The sequence below is a fragment of the Saccostrea cucullata genome, unplaced genomic scaffold, assembly GCF_032062105.1.
Source record: "Saccostrea cucullata isolate Sc308-1 unplaced genomic scaffold, CSIRO_AGI_Scuc_v1 ctg67, whole genome shotgun sequence".
Classification (NCBI taxonomy): Eukaryota; Metazoa; Mollusca; class Bivalvia; order Ostreida; family Ostreidae; genus Saccostrea; species Saccostrea cuccullata.
In genome coordinates, this window is record NW_026929387.1 from 311,442 (window position 1) to 331,332 (window position 19,891).

Below are 19,891 nucleotides of genomic sequence, written 5' to 3' on the forward strand. Positions count from 1 at the left end.
AAAAGCTTTAATGTTGATTACAATCCATAAGCACAATACAATGGTACAATCCAGACTTGCTATAGTATGCAGTTATGGAATGGGTACAAGGGAAATAGCAAATTAATGGTTCCCCAAGGGAGGAAGCTTTTCCCGAGGAGGCTTCGCCGAGAGAAATAATTTCCTGTCGAGGGGAACCATAAATTTGCTATTTCTCGAGTTCACATTCCATAACTGTTTTATTATACCAAAACAGTCTTAGGTGATTTAATTTTTAGCTCTACTGGTCAGAGACCAGAAGAGCTTATGCAATAGTAATGCGTCCGTCGTTCGTCCGTCTGTCTGTCCGTCTGTAAACAATTTTTCAAAACGCTACTCCTCCTACAGTTTTGGTCCGATTTCAATATAACTTGGCACACAAGTAGACTACACTAAGATACATAATTCTGTATATTGGTTTTTGATTTCGATAAACGGTGTTGCCGTGGTTACTAAAAATAGAATTTTTTAAAAAATACATTCAAAATGCTACTTCTCTTACAGTTTTGGTCTGATTTCAATATAACTTGGCACACAAGTAGACTACACTTAGATACATGATTCTGTGTATCGGTTTTTGATTTCGATGAACGGTGTTGCTGTGGTTACTAAAAATAGAAATTCTTTTTAAAAAAATCAAAATGCTACTTCTCCTACAGTTTAAGTTTGATTTCAATATTACTTGGCACACAAGTAGACTACACTAAGATACATAATTCTTTGTATTGGTTTTTGATTTTGATGAACGGTGTTGCCATGGTTACTAAAAATAAAAATTTTTGTGAAAATCATTTAAAATGCTACTCCTCCTACAGTTTAAGTCCGATTTCTTCTCCCAATGGGGTGCCTCAGTCTCAAATGAGATGATAAGCTTACCACGTGATTCATAGATAAAGCAAACGTGATTCGTACGGCAGCACATTTTTACGCTCTTGGATTTTTTAGTTTTATTTGTGTTCTAGTTTAGTGTTATAGTTTAGTTTAGATAATATGTGTGAACTTTTAATTGGATTCTTTTCGTGATTGCAAGACGGATTAACTATCTTTGAAACTTTCTTAATTGAACATTATATATATAAATTGTCTAGTGGCGACGCGCCCAAAGACATGAGCACAGACTCAGAAACAATGGCCGTCAATGGCAATGATCGTAATGCTAAAGATCTCAAAGGTGACGCACCTGAGACAGCTGTGGAATCACTAGTTGCCACAATGCAAAAACAATTATTAGAAAATCAAAAATCAATGTTGTGTCTTACACAAACTGTACAAAAGATGCAAGAACGCATGAATGGCGAACAAACAAATAAGGGGGAGAAGCGCAAGGCGCTGGATAATCCCCAATCTGCATCAACAAGTAAAAAGCAGGCACCTGACTGTAGCAAGTCCGAGTCGGAGGCAGACAATACCACAGACGAATTTGAGGAACTTCTGTCTGAAGTGACAGACGAAAAAGAAAGCGATCCAGACGATCTCTTAGAAGAGCTAGCAGAATGTTTTGGTTCTGATGACAAATGCAGCGAACCAATTTATGAAAAATTGGCGAAAGTCGCAAATGAAGGCATGCGGACAAAATTAAACAATGACAAAATTAAGGAGATCGGTGAAAAGTATAGCAGACCGAAAAATGTCGCAAATCTGATCACACCGAAAGTGAACAGCGAAATCTGGGCACATCTTAACAGGAAAGTCAGAACACAGGATGTCCGACTTCAAAAAACCCAGGCACTGGTATGCAAAGCTATTGTGCCACAACTCCAACAGCTGGATATACTTCTTAAGTCAAAAAAGAAGGGGGGCGAAACAGCTCCGATTGGCGAGGTTACGAAACTAGCGATGGACAGCCTCAAATTAATGACTTTTGTATATTGCGACCTTTCATATCGGCGCAGAGAGCTGATCGTTCAGCCGGACAAAAACGAGGAGTTTAAGGCTTTGTGCTCCAATGATCATCCGGTGACTGACAACTTGTTCGGAGACGACCTCGGGAAAGTTGTTGAAGATATTGTTAAAGGCAATAAAGTAGGGTCGAAGATATCCGGAACGTTTCCTAAGGATAGAAAACCTTATAACAGGAAACCTTTTGGCCATGGATATAAGTCAAATTACACTCAGTACGGAGGATTGGGAAAACAGTCCCATTTTTTAGGCCACAGATCCACACCTCATTTCCGGAAGAAGGCCCCGAGCACTCAATACAAACAGCGGAAATGAAAACTACAAAAGAAGTGAGTAAACTTGATATGAATTTCATGAACACAAATGATAATTTCCAAGCAGGGAAAATATCCCACTGTATTGAAGCTTGGGCAGAAATAACTTCTGATACAACAGTACTTTCAACTGTTCGAGGGTATTCCATAGAATTTGATGAATTTCCCTATCAAATGTGTTCACCAAAACCAATTCAATTTAACAATGAAGAAATGATTTTGGTAGATCAAGAAATCAAACAATTATTGCATAAGAAAATTATCGAAGAAGTGATAGATTCGGAGGAAAATGAGTTCTTATCAAATATCTTTATTAGACCAAAGAAAAATGGGAAATATCGAGTAATTCTCAATCTTAAAAATCTGAATAATTGTGTAGAATATCATCATTTCAAAATGGAGACTTTAAAAGCCGCAATAAATTTAGTGACCAAAGATTGTTTCATGGCCTCAATAGATCTACAAGATGCGTATTATTCCTGTAAGATCAATGCTAATGACAGAAAATATTTACGATTTTTGTGGAACGGACAAAAATATCAGTATACATGTTTGGCAATGGGATTAGCGTCAGCGCCCAGAATATTTACCAAATTAATGAAACCCGCATTTTCAACTCTACGGAAACAAGGTTTTTCAAATGTTGCATACATAGATGACACATTACTTATCAGTGATTCTAAGACTGAATGTGTAAAAAACGTTAAAACCACTGCTACATTGCTAGACAACCTCGGTTTAACAGTGAATATAGAAAAGTCAGTCTTTATTCCTACACAGAAAATCGAGTTTTTGGGATTTATCATCAATTCGAAAACAATGACAGTTTCTTTAACGGACGATAAGGCAAAATCTATACAAGACACTTGTAACAAAATCATTGCCTCGCAAAGTCTAACAATTAGGCAATTAGCGCAACTGATAGGAAAACTCGTGGCAAGTGAGCAAGGAGTCCAATTCGCACCTCTGTATTACAAGTCATTAGAAATAGAGAAAGATAGACTTCTAAAACAAAACGTTGGAAACTATGAAGCTCGTATTTCACTCTCGCCGATGCCCTAATTAACCTACAATGGTGGATTAATAATGTGAATAATTATCCTCGAAAAATAATGCATGATAAGATAAAGCAAAAACCCCCTCGTTACGATAAAAACTGACAGCTCGGGGAATGGCTGGGGCGCTATCAATGAAAACAGCGGGGAGTGCATTCAGGGATTATGGGATGACTACGATAAGGAAGCTCATATAAATTTCCTGGAACTGAAAGCAGCTTATCTCGCTTTGACACGCATGTGCAAATACTTGAAAGACTGTCATGTAAAATTGTATTTAGATAACACTGTCGCTGTTACGTATATTAATAAAATGGGAGGAAAAATTGAAACCCTAAATGAATTAACAAAACAATTTTGGGAATTTTGTATAAAAAGAAACATTTGGGCAACGGCATGTCATATAGCAGGTGTAGAAAATGTAGAAGCTGATTACCTTTCAAGAAACTTTAATCCTGATATGGAATGGATGCTTGACCCAGAGATTTTTGACGAGATTACAAGACTATACGGGAATTGTGACATAGATTTATTTGCATCCCGATACAATAGACAAATTTCTCCATATGTGTCATATGCCCCTGATAGACATGCAATAGCGATAGACGCTTTTACAATTTCATGGAGTGAATTAAAATGTTATATTTTCTGTCCTTTCTGTATTCTCAGCAGGGTACTGCAGAAAATATTGATAGAGAATGTGGAAGCAGTCATTGTAGCCCCGATATGGCCGACGCAACCCTGGTTTCCCAAGTTACTACAGCTGATAGCAGCGAGCAGCTATTTATTACCGAACAATCAGCAACTTCTGAGGCTACCGAACAATCCAGACAAAGTACATCCGATACCCAAGATGAGACTGGGTGTTTTTCGTGTGTCCGGAAATCGCTCCAGAACCGAGGCTTATCGGAGGACATTATCGACGTACTCCTCTCCTCGTGGAGGGAATCCACAAAGAAACAATATTGGACATATCACCAAAAATGGATGTTATTTTGTCAGCAAAGAAAAATTGATATTTTTGACGCAAATGTAAATAATGTTTTGGCGTTTTTGACAAAATTGTATAATGCAGGTTTAGGTTACAGCGGATTGAATACCGCCAGAAGTGCATTATCTTCGTTTTTACAATTAACAAACTCTGTAAATATTGGCTCACATCATTTAGTTTGTAGATTTTTGAGAGGTGTTTTTATAATGAAACCTGCTTTACCTAAATATAATGTTACATGGAATGTAGATATTGTGTTGGATTATTTGAAATCTCTAGAACCTTTAAAGGATTTGACCTTGTTACATGTATCTCACAAGTTATTAATGTTACTTGCGTTATTGTCAGGACAAAGGGGTCAAACGTTGCATTTAATAGATATAAGAAATGTACATGTCGAAGACAAATTATTGAAAATTGTTATAGGTGATCTGTTGAAAACATCAAATCCTAAGTCACATATGGGCGAACTAAATTTTTCAAGCTATCCTCATGATGAAAGTTTATGTGTTGTTCGTGTTATGAAACACTATCTTCTAAGAACGAGTAACCTGAGAAATGATGTTACAAACTTATTCATTACAACGCAGAAACCCCATCGCGGGGTGTCCAGGGACACTGTTGGCAGATGGATGAAATCCGTTATGTGTGCGGCTGGAATTGACATTAACATATTCAAACCCCATAGTACTAGGGCGGCGTCCAGCAGCGCAGCGCTCGCGCGCAAACTTCCAATGTGTACCATCTTGAAGACTGTTGGATGGAAAAGTGACTGTGTTTTTAGAAAATATTATAACAAACCTATCATTGTGGATGACAATTTTAGTCAAAGAATGCTTTCCAAATATGATCAAGTTTGAATGTCACATATATATGTCATGTATGCCAGTGTTTATTTCATTTTAATAGATTTGAAACAAATTTGACTTCTGCTTTATATTGATTACTACTAAAAAGCAAGAAAATATTTATTTTATAACTAAATCATAGACATTATGAATTACGATTCTTTATACGTGAGACACAGCTAAAGTAAGCTTTAATGCGGATGCAAGTTTAACTTTATATTAATACTTATAGAAAACTTTAAAATTTGGATTTATCAACTCTAAAGTCTCATTTGAGACTGAGGCACCCCATTGGGAGAAGAAATTCTAAAGTTAAACGAGACTTACCTGGAAGGTGAAGTTTGACTGGAATTTCTTCGACCAATTGGGGGTGCAGAGGGATCAAATGCCCTCCCGTATACTTGCAGTATACACCCACCCGTAAAGTATAAATTGATAAATCCAAATATAACTCTAAATGTATGAATCACGTGGTAAGCTTATCATCTCATTTGATCCCTCTGCACCCCCAATTGGTCGAAGAAATTCCAGTCAAACTTCACCTTCCAGGTAAGTCTCGTTTAACTTTAGAATTTCAATATACCTTTGCACACAAGTAGACTACACTAAGATACATAATTCTATGTATCAGTTTTTTATTTCGATGAACGGTGTTGCCATGGTTACTAAAAATAGAATTTTTTTTGAAATACATGAAAAATGCTACTTCTACAGTTTTGGTCTTATTTTAATATAACTTGGCACACAAGCAGACTACACTGAGATACATAATTATCAGTTTTGTGTTTTTGATATTGATGATTTATGTTGCCATAGTAATTTAAATTGAAAATTCTGTAAAATTTTATTAAAAGCTACTCCTACAGTTGTAGTCTTTTCGAAATCTTGCCTCAAAAGAGACTTAATCAAGGATCATTATTCTATTTATTGCTTTTGTAAAGTTTTAAGTCTTAACTGCTACTTTACTTTCTTTATTATAAGTACAAACCAGTAGAGCTACAGTCTCGACAGAGACTTCTGGTTTTACCAGATATTCCGACATTAAAAAAAACACTGTAGAGGCATAATTACAAAATTAATGCATGCAGTTTAACAGATTGTATGATAAGTAATGCATCGTGTCCTAAAACAAATGAATTTTAAAAAGTATTTTCACTGACATTTTGAAGAATTATCGTTGTCTTCATATGTCAAAATGTTTTGACGTCATAGTTACATTGCTAATAACATGAAGTCACAGACTCGAGATTCCTTGAACACTCCACCCACTGAATACTTTGATTGGTTAAAATTACTAATAAATATTCATGAAGGAGTTGTCCCAGGGAGTAGCTCTGATTTTTCAGGGATTATTCCTCAGATGAGAGAAATAGTCTCTTCTTGAGGAAATAGACAGTTTTATTATACTTCTGTTAAAATATTTCCTATACAAAGTTCAGAAGGTAAAATGACTATCTTTCATAGTCCATGCATAGCAAAGCTATACCCCGGGGTATAGTTTTTACTATCCACCCTTGGAAAATTTTCATGCAATTTTTACCGCCAATTTTGATTTCCAGCGATGAATCTATAGACTGATGATGTCATGATGACTTCAGTATCATTGTGACATCATCAGGATTTCAGATTATTCTTGCAGTATTATCTTACTCCAAAAAATTTCATACCTCAGAATTATATTATACATCAGTATAATAAAACGCTTATCCACTGGTTGTGAGTGGTATAGCTCTTTTATCAAACCCTTGACAGGAACTATTCCCCTCGGGCAAGCCCTCGGGGAATAGTTCCCTGTCGCGGGTTTGATAAAAGAGCTATCCCACTCACAACCAGTGGATAAGTGTATATTATGGTAATACTGGTACTTTTATCTAATATAATTTTGGTTGTAACGCTGTATTTGATTGGATAAAAAATTTACTTTATATCGTACAAAATGGCTTGCCTACATGTACGTCACAATGACTTGTGTCAAAAACGTATCAATCCGCCTGACGTTACATTCAAATTTTGTACTAACAAGTCATTTTATTAGAACAATCATCTTTTTTTAGCTCACCTCTACGAAGTTGGGGGAGCTTATGTAATACCCTCGGCGTCGGCGTCCCGGGTTAAGGTTAAGTTTTTTTGAGCAGTTTTCTTTTTAAGTACTTCTATGTCCTATATTGATTAGACATGCATGGAAGATGTTTCTAGTGTGTTTCATTGTACCAGTCAAAGTTTCAGATGCTGCAATTTCAGCAAAGGAATGACCAGGTTAATGTTTTTGGAGCAGGTTAACATTTTTGGTGCAGTTTTTGGTGTGGGTTTCATTTCCAAGTAACTATAAGCCCTATGTTGACCAAACTTGCATGGATGATACATCTAAGGATGCATACTACCGGGCTTGCTTCGGATGCTGAATCTGACCTACATTTTCCGGTTGAGTGAACAGGTTAAAGTTTTTGGTGTAGGTTTCATTTCCAAGTAACTATAAGCCCTATGTTGACCAAACTTGCATGGATGATACATCTAAGGATGCATACTACCGGGCTTGCTTTGGATGCTGAATCTGACCTACATTTTCCGGTTGAGTGAACAGGTTAAAGTTTTTGGTGCAGGTTTCATTTCCAAGTAACTATAAGCCCTATGTTGACCAAACTTGCATGGATGATACATCTAAGGATGCATACTACCGGGCTTGCTTCGGATGCTGAATCTGACCTACATTTTCCGGTTGAGTGAACAGGTTAAAGTTTTTGGTGTAGGTTTCATTTCCAAGTAACTACAAGCCCTATGTTGACCAAACTTGCATGGATGATACATCTAAGGATGCATACTACGGGGCTTGCTTTGGATGCTGAATCTGACCTACATTTTCCGGTTGAGTGAACAGGTTAAAGTTTTTGGTGCAGGTTTCATTTCCAAGTAACTATAAGCCCTATCTTGACCAAACTTGCATGGATGATACATCTAAGGATGCACACTACCGGGCTTGCTTCGGATGCTGAATCTGACCTACATTTTCCAGTTGAGCGAACAGGTTAATGTTTTTGGTGCAGGTTTCATTTGCAAGTAACTTTAAGCCCTATGTTGACCAAACTTGCATGGATGATACATGTAAGGATGCACACTACCGGGCTTGCTTCGGATGCTGAATCTGACCTACATTTTCCGGTTGAGTGAATAGTTAAAAGTTTTTGGTGCAGGTTTCGGTTCATTTCCAAGGAACTATGAGTTCTTTAATGACCAGTCTTGCATAGATGATACATCTAAGGATGCATACTTCCAGGCTTGCTTCGGATGCTGAATCTGACCTACTTTTTGTGGATGAGTGAAAATGTTAGTTTTGATGCATGTTTCATTTCCAATAAACTATGAGCTCTATAATGAGCAAACTTGCATGGATGATACATCTAAGGATGCACACTAATGGACTTGCTTCGGATGCTGAATTGGACATACATTTTTCAGATAATAGACAAGGTAAATGTTATGGTTGCAGGTCTATTACCAAAAACTATAAGGCTTATTTAACATTGTATAAACCAAACTTGCACAAATGCTGCATCAAGAGATGAAAACTCTCAAATTTGCTTCAGATGCTGGATTTTCATTACATTTTCATGAAGAAGAAGTAGTTTAAATTTTTTATGTAGGTCTATTTCAAAGTATCGGATCAAAATTGCTTTTAAAAATATTTTCATTTTTGGAATGTATACTTTTTGTTGGTTAATTGTGTGACTTTGCCTTACTTAAAGACAACATTCGTTGAGGTGAGCTCTGTAATCTCTGATTACCTATGTTTCTTACATCAAATGACTGAAAATTAAATTATAAGCAATGAAATTAATAGCTACCCATTTTATTTGTTATAAACTGGGTTGGAACAGTTTATGCTTTTTTATAAACTGCTTCGTGGTTTATAAAGCGTTAACTGTCCCAACCCAGTTTATTCCATATAAAATGGGTAGCTATTAAATTCATTCAAATAGAGTAATAACAGTAGAGGTATGATAATATTGAATACAGTGCAAAAGAGCTATATTCAGAAGAGTTGTACATATTCTAATTCAGAGGATATATTATAATGATGATTAGAATTCAGAGAATTATGATTAAGCATTGAATTCATATTTTTGGCTGTCTTCGGTCCTATAACACACCTGGCCATGCCGACAAATTGAATACCGCCCATTAGCGCGGTATGATATATTTGTCGGCACGGCCAGGTGTGTTATAGGACCGAAGACAGCCAAAAATATGAATTTAATGCTTATATTTACATTCTCTAATTTTCCTGCTTCATACTTACTTTTTTCGTTAACCTTTAATGTGAATTTAGCGCCTTTCAAAACTGACGTGGTTAATAGACGTAAGAGCCGTTTGTGACTTCAGATGACGTTGCAAAGTTAAAAAATGCAAACAAACATTGCGAGGGAAAAAAGTGACAAATTATTTTTAAACGCACATTTGTAGTAATTTTATGTTAATTTAACAGGATGATAATTTTTGCTTAAATTGAGTCAACATATTGTACATTTTGGTGTTCCTAGATTATAGAAAATGCATATAGTTCCTACTGTGTATTCTAACGCGCGGTGACAAGGTTTCACGTGTGTTATAGAAATTTGAATGTCGTGGATTTCTAATGAATTTCATAAGGAAAAATACATGGAATGTAAATATTGTTGATTACGATTCAGAAGAGCAGCATGCTGATGATTACAACTTGGAGACACATCACTGTTGTATGATTACATTTAAGAGTAGCCATTTTTTTAATTACATTTCAGAGGAGATATGATCTTAAATACCATTCAGAAGAGCTGTGATGAATTCTTTCCACTTAGCATAAATTGCCTTAAACCCCCTATTTTGTGTGAGCAGTTAGAACATAGTAGTAGTACAAAAGCATTAAGAATCTATTCTCCCATACCCCAACCCCCTTCTGAGAAATTGCAATATGTGCCAGAAAGGGATGAAGTCCACTTGTTCATATTTACATTTCCAAATAATTTTCCTTAAGATTCTTTGCAAATAGGAGCATTGTTCATTTTCTCATGAACTACCATGGATGCGCATGAATATCTTCATTGTCACGTCACAATACCGCACTTGACGTAAAACTATAGTTCATACTGTTTTGCTTTAAAAATGACAGTTGAATGGCATAAATTTGTGGCTACTCATCAGAAAAATAATGTAAATATACGAAATAAATTTTAATTTTTGAAGATTCATGAGATGTATGAACTACAACGCTTCATGCCAGCATATTTATCATGAAGCGCTAACACGCTTCATGAAATATGCCGGCGTGAAGCGTCGTAGTTCATAACCTCATGAATCTTCAAAAATTAAATTCATTTCTTAATTGATTCACTATTACAATGTTGTAAACTGTTACAAAAGTAATACAAATGTAACATGTCATACAAAAAAGGGGTGCAGCACATAACATTGCACCTGGTAACATTTGACAACAATGGCATGTTTTGAAATGTCAGAATGCACATTATTATATTGTACAAACCTTAGATTGCAGCAAAAAAATGTCAGTGGGATTTTATTTGCCTCATTTCCTTGAAGCTGCAGTAACTACTGTAGATATTGACTGATTTATCTGTAGGCATATGAAATCTAAAGAGAATCCTCACTGTGCTAGAATCGGAGGAAAATCAATTGTTTCATTTTTTTGTGACATACGCTTACTACGTAGTACCTTTTTTTAATTACCTGGAAATACAAGATACAAAATATTTGTTGCTTTACACTATATTAGGAGCTTAAAGGTGGACTGAACTTGGGAAAGATCATGTGTGAAGGGAATATGTAACACCTTGACACCTGAAAAACAATAATAGACCTTAAAACTATAGAAATATAGCTTTATACTTCGAAAAACTTGTGGAAAAAAGAAAAGGCAAAAGAAATGAAGGACAGAATGGTATTGATGTCTTGAGTATGGTAAAAAAAGTGGTCATATAAGATAAAGGCTGTTCATCTCAAATCATAGCACTCCTTAAATCCTATAGTATTGGAGGATAATCCTGTGGTATTGGAGGATGAAGCGATTCAAAAGCAGGCATTCCCAGGTAAGATTAGAATTTATGTTGTTTTTCATGAATCTTGTATTTCACAAACAATTTCTGTTTGTTTTAGAAATACATAGGGAGAGGTTGGGGGGGTGGTGTTACAATACCAGTAAACAATTTAGTTTACAGTTTTTAAAACCATCAAAGAGAACAAATTTTGGCCACAATAAGAATAGACACAAAACTGAAGTATCATGAATGGTAGATTTCTCTCTGCATCAGAGAATTGGCAAATTTTTCTGGCGCTGTTAAATTGGTATGTGTAAAAGTAATCAAGTATAAAATTTGCTACCAATAAAGTGTATAGTTATGTTTAAAATTAAAGATTTCAGTTTGCTTAAGTAACGTCTGACAAAACTTTTATGAATGCAAAAGTTCTGACTATGATTTGATTGAATTCACCAGAGGCAGATGTGATAGATACCGTATATCCATTTTTTTTTTGCAATGATCTATTTTTCACATTTTTTGCTACCATTTTTAATTTGCAAAATATAAAACACAAAGAAATTGTGTTGGCTATAATGTGACATACAAACATTACCATTTTAAACAGAAAAATCTTCAATCGTAAAAAATAACTAAAGCAAAATAAAAACTGTACTAATCTACCCCTTTTTCGCAAAATTTCCAACACGCAAAAAAAAACGGATATACGGTAGTTAAAGGAAAACCTGATTTGGACTTTTTTCAGTTAGTCTGTATCCATGTAAAGACTTTTACACAAGAATACTTGTGAATCCTTCTGAAAACCAACAGTTACATATTAGTGCAGATTTAAATGTGTTCATGAAGGCATTGGCCTTGGAACTACTTTTACAAATAAGTGCCAAATATAATACATCACCACTGATTTTTTGGAGGTCTGTGTTTGCTCTGTTCTAATTTTATATTGTTTAATGGACTTTGGAGCTTGAATACTGTTCATTATCTCTGTGGCAGTCAGCCAGTTTCGATCGCCGCAGGCTGGATAACTCAGTCAGTAGAGCACCTGACCGGATATTTAGGGGGCCCATGTTCGAATTTCAGACTGATCCTCTGCAATTTTTCTCTTCTGTTACATTCAGTGCCTTGGAACTGACAGGAGAGAGGCCTGCCAGGGATGAGCCTGGGTTGGGGTCTTTGGGGGCCAAAGACCTTTACAGAGGGAGGAATGTGGCTGTCAGTCGGGTTGTGGCCATGGAGATATCTCAGTCAGTAGAGCACCTGATCAAAGATACAGGGGGCCCAGGTTTGAATCCTGGTCTGGTCTGCTGCATTTTTCTCCTCTCCTCTTACATCTCCATATATTTCAATGTAAAGCATTAATCATGAGAGTTTACCTTGGAATGCATAAGAAAAATCTCAAAACCCTCTTCTCCAGAACAGTAAACCTATTTGGAGTTTGTTGTTAGCATCATCATGTGCATGAAACAGAATAAATTTGTTAATATGTTTAATATGCAGAGGTTCTATTGGGATCACAAGAAGATTCCAGTTGTAGACACTGAGAAAAGCATGTCAAATATCAAGATGATCAGGAGTAGAATTCGTGATCACATGACTCAAATATTGTAGGAATTGTTTTTAAATAAATTTTTCAGAATGAAATGCTAAACTTTATCCCTTGAAAAAAGTCTGAAATTTTCCCAAGTACCGGGTAATATTTTCAATTGTCTTTCCGTAGTTTAAAAAAATTTTCTCCATAGATAGCAAGAGTAAATAAACATTCTTGACAAAGTCTAAAACTAAAAGTTTTTTATTTTTTATTCTAGTCATCATTAAAATACACACAATTTTAATTTCACTATTACTTAGCTTTGACATTAATCACTATCATTCAGCTTCAGTTTAAATATTACATTATGGAAAAAAAGACTTGCAAAATTTGTTAATTATACCCCCCACAAACGAAGTTTGGGGGGGTATGTAGGAATCACCTTGTCCGTCTGTCCGTCCGTCCGTCTGTCTGTGCAATCGTGTCCGGTCCATATCTTTCTTACAGAGGGACATTAGAATCTACTACTCCACACAAAGATTGCCCATGACCTAAGGGTGTGTCATGACCTTGACCCAAGGTCATTTGGGGAAGTTCAAGGTCACTGGAAGAAAAATTTCATAATTCGTGTCCAGTCCATATCTTCCTTATGGATAAACTTGGTAGGTTCTCATTTCACACAAAAATTGCACATGACCCAAGGGTGTGTCATGACCTTGACCCAAGGTCGTTTGGGGAAGTTCAAGGTCACTGGAAGAAAAATTTCATAATTCATGTCCAGTCCATGTCTTTCTTATGGATAAACTTGGTAGGCTCTCATTTGACACAAAGATTGCCCATGGCCCAAGGGTGTGTCATGACCTTGACCCAAGGTCGTTTGGGGAAGTTCAAGGTCACTGGAAGAAAAATTTCATAATTCGTGTCTGGTCCATATCTTTCTTATGGATAAACTTGGTAGGCTCTCATTTCATACAAAGATTGCCCATGGCCCAAGGGTGTGTCATGGCCTTGACCAAAGGTCATGGTCGGGAAAGTTCAAGGTCACTGGAAGAAAAATTTCATAATTCATGTCCGGTCCATATCTTTCTTATGGATAAACTTGGTAGGTTCTTCTTTCACACAAAGATTGCCCATGGCCCAAGGGTATGTCATGACCTTGACCAAAGGTCATTTGGGGAAGTTCAAGGTCACTGGAAGAAAAATTTCATAATTCGTGTCTGGTCCATATCTTTCTTATGGATGAACTTGGTAGGCTCTCATTTGACACAAAGATTGCCCATGGCCCAAGGGTGTGTCATGACCTTGACCCAAGGTCATTTGGGGATGTTCAAGGTCACTGGAAGAAAAATTTCATAATTCGTGTCCTGTCCATATCTTTCTTATGGATAAACTTGGTAGGTTCTCATTTCACACAAAGATTGCCCATGATCCAACGGTGTGTCATGACCTTGACCCAAGGTCATTTGGGGAAGTTCAAGGTCACTGGAAGAAAAATTTTATAATTCATGTTTGATACATATCTTTATAAGGAAAAACTTACTTCTGAAAAACCCAGCGGGGGGTATTTTGTCCCGTTTGGACAGTTCTAGTTTTTTTTTTAATCCTGTCACTTTTGTAAACTAATCTCACTATATACTCAAATACTCATTTTTTTAAAAACTCTTTGATATACAGTCAAGCTTCATTACCTCAAACAAGACAAAATTAATGAGAAAAAAACCCGTATATTTAAGGTATTTAGGTATTTAAGGTAGATATTTAAGGTTTTTAGCTCTACTGGTCAGACACTAGGTGATAAAACAACCTATTGTAGTTATATTTTGTCTGATATCATTTTACACCATCTGTAAGGTCATGGCTTGTCTATTTATTTTGACTTCGCGGTACTTTGTCTACCTGATCAATATAAGGTGCCTCTAAGTGGGTGTGGTCAGACAACAGGGGATGTCTACTTGATCAATATAAGGCCTCTAAGTGGGTGTGGTCAGACAACAGGGGATGTCTACTTGATCAATATAAGGCCTCTAAGTGGGTGTGACCAGACAACAGGGGATGTCTACTTGATCAATATAAGGCCTCTAAGTGGGTGTGGTCAGACAACAGGGGATGTCTACTTGATCAATATAAGGGCCTCTGAGTGGGTGTGGTCAGACAACAGGGGATGTCTACTTGATCAATATAAGACCTCTGAGTGGGTGTGGTCAGACAACAGGGGATGTCTACTTGATCAATATAAGGCCTCTAAGTGGGTGTGGTCATACAACAGGGGACGTCTACTTGATCAATATAACGCCTCTAAGTAGGTGTGGTCAGACAACAGGGGATGTCTACTTGATCAATATAAGGCCTCTAAGTGGGTGTGGTCAGACAACAGGGGATGTCTACTTGATCAATATAAGACCTCTGAGTGGGTGTGGTCAGACAACAGGGGATGTCTACTTGATCAATATAAGGCCTCTAAGTGGGTGTGGTCAGACAACAGGGGATGTCTACCTGATCAATATAAGGCCTCTAAGTGGGTGTGGTCAGACAACAGGGGATGTCTACTTGATCAATATAAGGCCTCTGAGTGGGTGTGGTCAGACAACAGGGGATGTCTACTTGATCAATATAAGGCCTCTAAGTGGGTGTGACCAGACAACAGGGGATGTCTACTTGATCAATATAAGGCCTCTAAGTGGGTGTGGTCAGACAACAGGGGATGTCTACTTGATCAATATAAAGCCTCTAAGTGGGTGTGGTCAGACAACGGGATGTCTACTTGATCAATATAAGGCCTCTAAGTGGGTGTGGTCAGACAACAGGGGATGTCTACTTGATCAATATAAGGCCTCTAAGTGGGTGTGGTCAGACGACAGGGGATGTCTACTTGATCAATATAAGGTGCCTCTAAATGGGTGTGGTCAGACAACAGGGGATGTCTACTTGATCAATATTAATAAAGGCCTCTGAGTGGGTGTGGTCAGACAACAGGGGATGTCTACTTGATCAATATAAGTGGGTGTGACCAGATCAATATAAGGCCTCTAAGTGGGTGTGGTCAGACAACAGGGGATGTCTACTTGATCAATATAAGGCCTCTGAGTGGGTGTGGTCAGACAACAGGGGATGTCTACTTGATCAATATAAGGCCTCTGAGTGGGTGTGGTCAGACAACAGGGGATGTCTACTTGATCAATATAAGGTGCCTCTGAGTGGGTGTGGTCAGACAACAGGGGATGTCTACTTGATCAATATAAGGCCTCTAAGTGGGTGTGACCAGATCAATATAAGGCCTCTAAGTGGGTGTGACCAGATCAATATAAGGCCTCTAAGTGGGTGTGACCAGATCAATATAAGGCCTCTAAGTGGGTGTGACCAGATCAATATAAGGCCTCTAAGTGGGTGTGACCAGATCAATATAAGGCCTCTAAGTGGGTGTGACCAGACAACAGGGGATGCTCACTCCTCCTAGGCACCTGATCCGACCTTTAGTGTTTCTAGGGGCCCGTGTTCTTTCCTTGCTCATCATTTATTTTCTTTAAATTTACAGAATTAATAAGAATAATCACTGTTCAGTATCTCCTTTCACACTCGAAAAGTTCATCAGTGGAATTCAAATATAATGTATGTCTACTGCTTTTCCTTAATTAATGTCAAATTTCATTTTGCCATCATAAGCAGATTTTACTCTTTAAAATCTCTTTATTTCTATTAAAAATTTTATCAAACATGAATAAATTGAAGTCAGAAAATGTTGTTTATACATGTTATATGAATATTTCCCCCATTTCTAAGTCCAAATAGACCAAGTATATGTATTGTCACCATAATCAGAACATCAGAGAAAGAGGACTTTGTGACTGGATGAGGGTTGTGAACCACGGGGTTCTTGTTTTCTTGTGAAAATATTTGAAACATGCAGCTCTGAAAATCAGTTTGTGAGTTCTCAGGTAAAGGATATTAAACCTGTGCTATGTTACAAAACAATTTAAACAAAGGAATTGACACTGGACAAACTTTGCTAAACAAATTTCAAAATTGTGCAGCATTTTGAAGAATAAACCAAGTAGTTTCCATCGGGTTCAGGCTTACTAAACTATAAGGTACACTTATTATAGGGTATGATAGAAAAAACTGGACTTTTTTGAGCTATTGAAAGATTATTGCCAGTTAGATATTTATAGAACTTGTAAAGGAATCTTTCAGTGCTATTTCCTGTAACATAAACAGAAAAGAAGCATGATATTACTAGATTATTTATTATTTAAATATTCCAAATGTTTCTATCCAAAAGGAAAAAAAAACATATATGACCAACAAAAAAAAATAATTTTCCATGTGATACACACAGGTACACAACTTTTTTCCTACATGCTCATCTTTTCTTCTTGATCGAGAGAACTTTAGGTTTCAAGTCCAAGGGCTACTTTCTCTTACTTTGTTTTAAGAACAAAGCCAGTTGAGCTACAAACTCATTAGAGACTCTTGGTTCAAAATTCATCTTAAGGACGCTCTAAACAATGCACACTAAAGAGCTCTATTTATTGGGTAGTTTTATGCAGTTAGAGTGATCTGCACTTAGATTTATTATTATTAAAGATATTATTGTTATTTACCGTTAATCACATAATTTATAATAGATTAAATATTTTTAGCATTATATAAGACCAAGAGTAAGAAATTTAATTATTTTCATTAAATTTCCAAATGTAAGTAAACAACAGTGATTTCTGCTCACAAATAGTCCATAGTCTTTGAACATTCCTGCGCAAGTAAGGCACGCACCTATGTTTTAAATCAATGAAAAAGTCTCAATATGCATATCTTTATATGATATATTTACTCTGAGTCCAAAAAACAGTTTCTGTGAGTGTTTAGAGCTCTCGTAATATCTTAATAAGAAAGTGTAGATTTTTAAAAATTGTTTAAAACATTATTCCAAGGATAGGGTGGAGCCACAATTAGGGATGAAAGTTTTACATTGAAATATGTACAACAAAAATTACCAAAAATCTTCTTCTCAATAACTCACTGAACCAGAAAATATGAAACTCATGGGGAAGCTTCCTTGTGAAGTGTAGATTTTAAATAGTTCAAATCATGAGCAGTGTAGATTCAAAATTTATTCACATCATTGGCCTAGTGGTAGAGTTGGGGCACAATACCGGTATGTGATCAAAGATTTACACAGGAATAGACGGCATGGTGCTTCAAGTGAGCATTGTCTCCCATGGGCCTCTGGCTTAAAATCTGTTTTACTGTGTCTTATTTTGGAAATGAAAGTTAATTAAACTCATGTATGAAAGTTATATTAGGGATGTTCAAATAAGAAAGTTGTAATGAGTAACCAAGGTGGGGGCAGTAGGAAGTCACTGTATGTGTAGAACATTTATCTATTCACATCTTCAGATAGTGTAGAACCATGTTTCTTTCTTTTTTTTTTTTTTTTTTTGGTTTAAGTCTCAATTTTCTTCACATAACTTTGTTTCAGGAGTTCGTTTCTGGTCTGCTTATGACGCATGGACATTTTTTCACGGTTTTTTTTTTTCAAAGATTGTTGAAAAAAAATTTTTTGTTTCACACATTTACTAATCAAGTTACTGCATTTAATAATGCAAAATTATTCATAAAAATTGTAAAACTTGTATTGTAGTGGCGTGTTCTTGGGCGCTGGTTCCCTGATCGGAAAGTTAATGTTCGATTCACAGGTAACTGTGGCAGGACCCCCCCCTTCCCCCCTCGATATTCATCCCCGGGGATTATTGGACTTTTTTTTTCAAAAATTACATGTATTACACTTATTCATTATGTGTACAATATGAAAAAATCGTCAACACCCAAAACCAATCGCTCCACAAAAAATACCCCACTATACATTATAAGGGAGATATGTACATGTATAGTGGGGTATTTTTTTGTGGAGCGATTGTTTTGGGGTTTTGACGATTTTTTCATATTGTACACATGATGAAGTTGACATCCGATTTGACCAAAAATGTATCCCACTGTATAGCATGCCTAATACCCCATTCATACGACATGATTTGCATACCTCAGTATATTTTACACATGAGTAAATTTAATCACATGTGCAATTTTTGTCGTATGAACTGATTTACTCATATGCAAATTCTGCACAGATGAATAAATTTACACCTGGTCAGGACTAGGTGCAAATTAACTTTTGCATACACTTTGTAGCAAATTATTAGTTCATATGTGTAAATATTGTCGTACGAACACGCAGCAAATTTACATAAGTATGTAATTGGTTTTGTTTATTGCTTAAATATCTATTTCAAGTGTTGTTTCGGTTATGAATGCATAGTCGTGTAAAATTTCTGTCGATAAACATGGTGGCTAGAAGGCAAAACTCGCAACAAGGAGCCATTATTTCCTCCGAGATAAATTTTCGATTTTGCAAAAACAAGTGCAACTTGTACCCTATCTGGCAAACCTTTGTTGATAGCTATGGTCGCAAACAAATGCCCTGTAGGATCAATAACTAGTGTCCTTACTATACAAGTTGTCTCCTTGGGAATGCTCCGGAGCTATGATATAAACATCCATTCCATCAATCGCTCGAGCCCTATTACCGTTAAGCTCTTCATGACTTTCTTCTACCTTTCTACATGTATGTTTTTAATTCAGCAAAGCTACTCACATATAAGTTAAAGTTACAGGAATTTCAATAAACTCGTTGAAAGTAAGCATTCGTATCATCGAGCTACTTGGCACCTAATCCCACCATGAATTTCTAGGGGTTCGTGTGAATTTCCTATTCACATATTTGTATTGTTCAAATATTTTTTAGATCGATCACTGTTAGTTTTCTTCTCCCTTTTCATTCTCCTGCAAAATACATAATTATCATATTCAAGCAGATATTTTATAATGGCTTCGCACGCTTGATGTACTGTAGATTTTCCAACACCAAAAAGATTCCAATAGTCTTATTTCTGCTGAAAACGTCAACCAGTAGATGGCAACAGTCACCTTTTTCTTTACATCTAACGGCTCTCCTACAGTCTTTATGACCAAGGCCAAAACATTTTCCAACATTAAACAAAAATTTTGATAAATTTTCCTTCTTCGTGTGTAAATTATAATACCATTCTTTGTCCTTTAAGTCATTAAGTTCAGGTTTTTTTTTTTCGTACCAATAAATCATTGGATAGGAACCCCCCTCTAGTTTCGTTGAGGAACATCCAATAGTTAGTCTATACCCAT

The 19,891-nt window shown here is 36.3% G+C and overlaps 1 protein-coding gene across 2 annotated transcripts; it reads left to right on the forward strand.

Annotated features, from left to right (window-relative positions):
* The first annotated feature begins 855 nt into the window (after positions 1-855).
* LOC134280728 (uncharacterized) lies at positions 856-4,189 on the forward strand. Of its 2 annotated transcripts, none has more exons than XM_062763182.1 (2): positions 856-2,246; positions 3,956-4,189. In XM_062763182.1, exon 1 carries the CDS (start codon positions 1,126-1,128, stop codon positions 2,230-2,232), a length of 1,107 nt encoding a protein of 368 aa, XP_062619166.1. In that variant the 5' UTR covers positions 856-1,125; the 3' UTR covers positions 2,233-2,246; positions 3,956-4,189. The 2 variants fall into 2 exon arrangements, with proteins under 2 accessions (XP_062619166.1, XP_062619167.1); XM_062763183.1 differs by having other exon boundaries at positions 3,959-4,189.
* Positions 4,190-19,891: the final 15,702 nt, after the last annotated feature.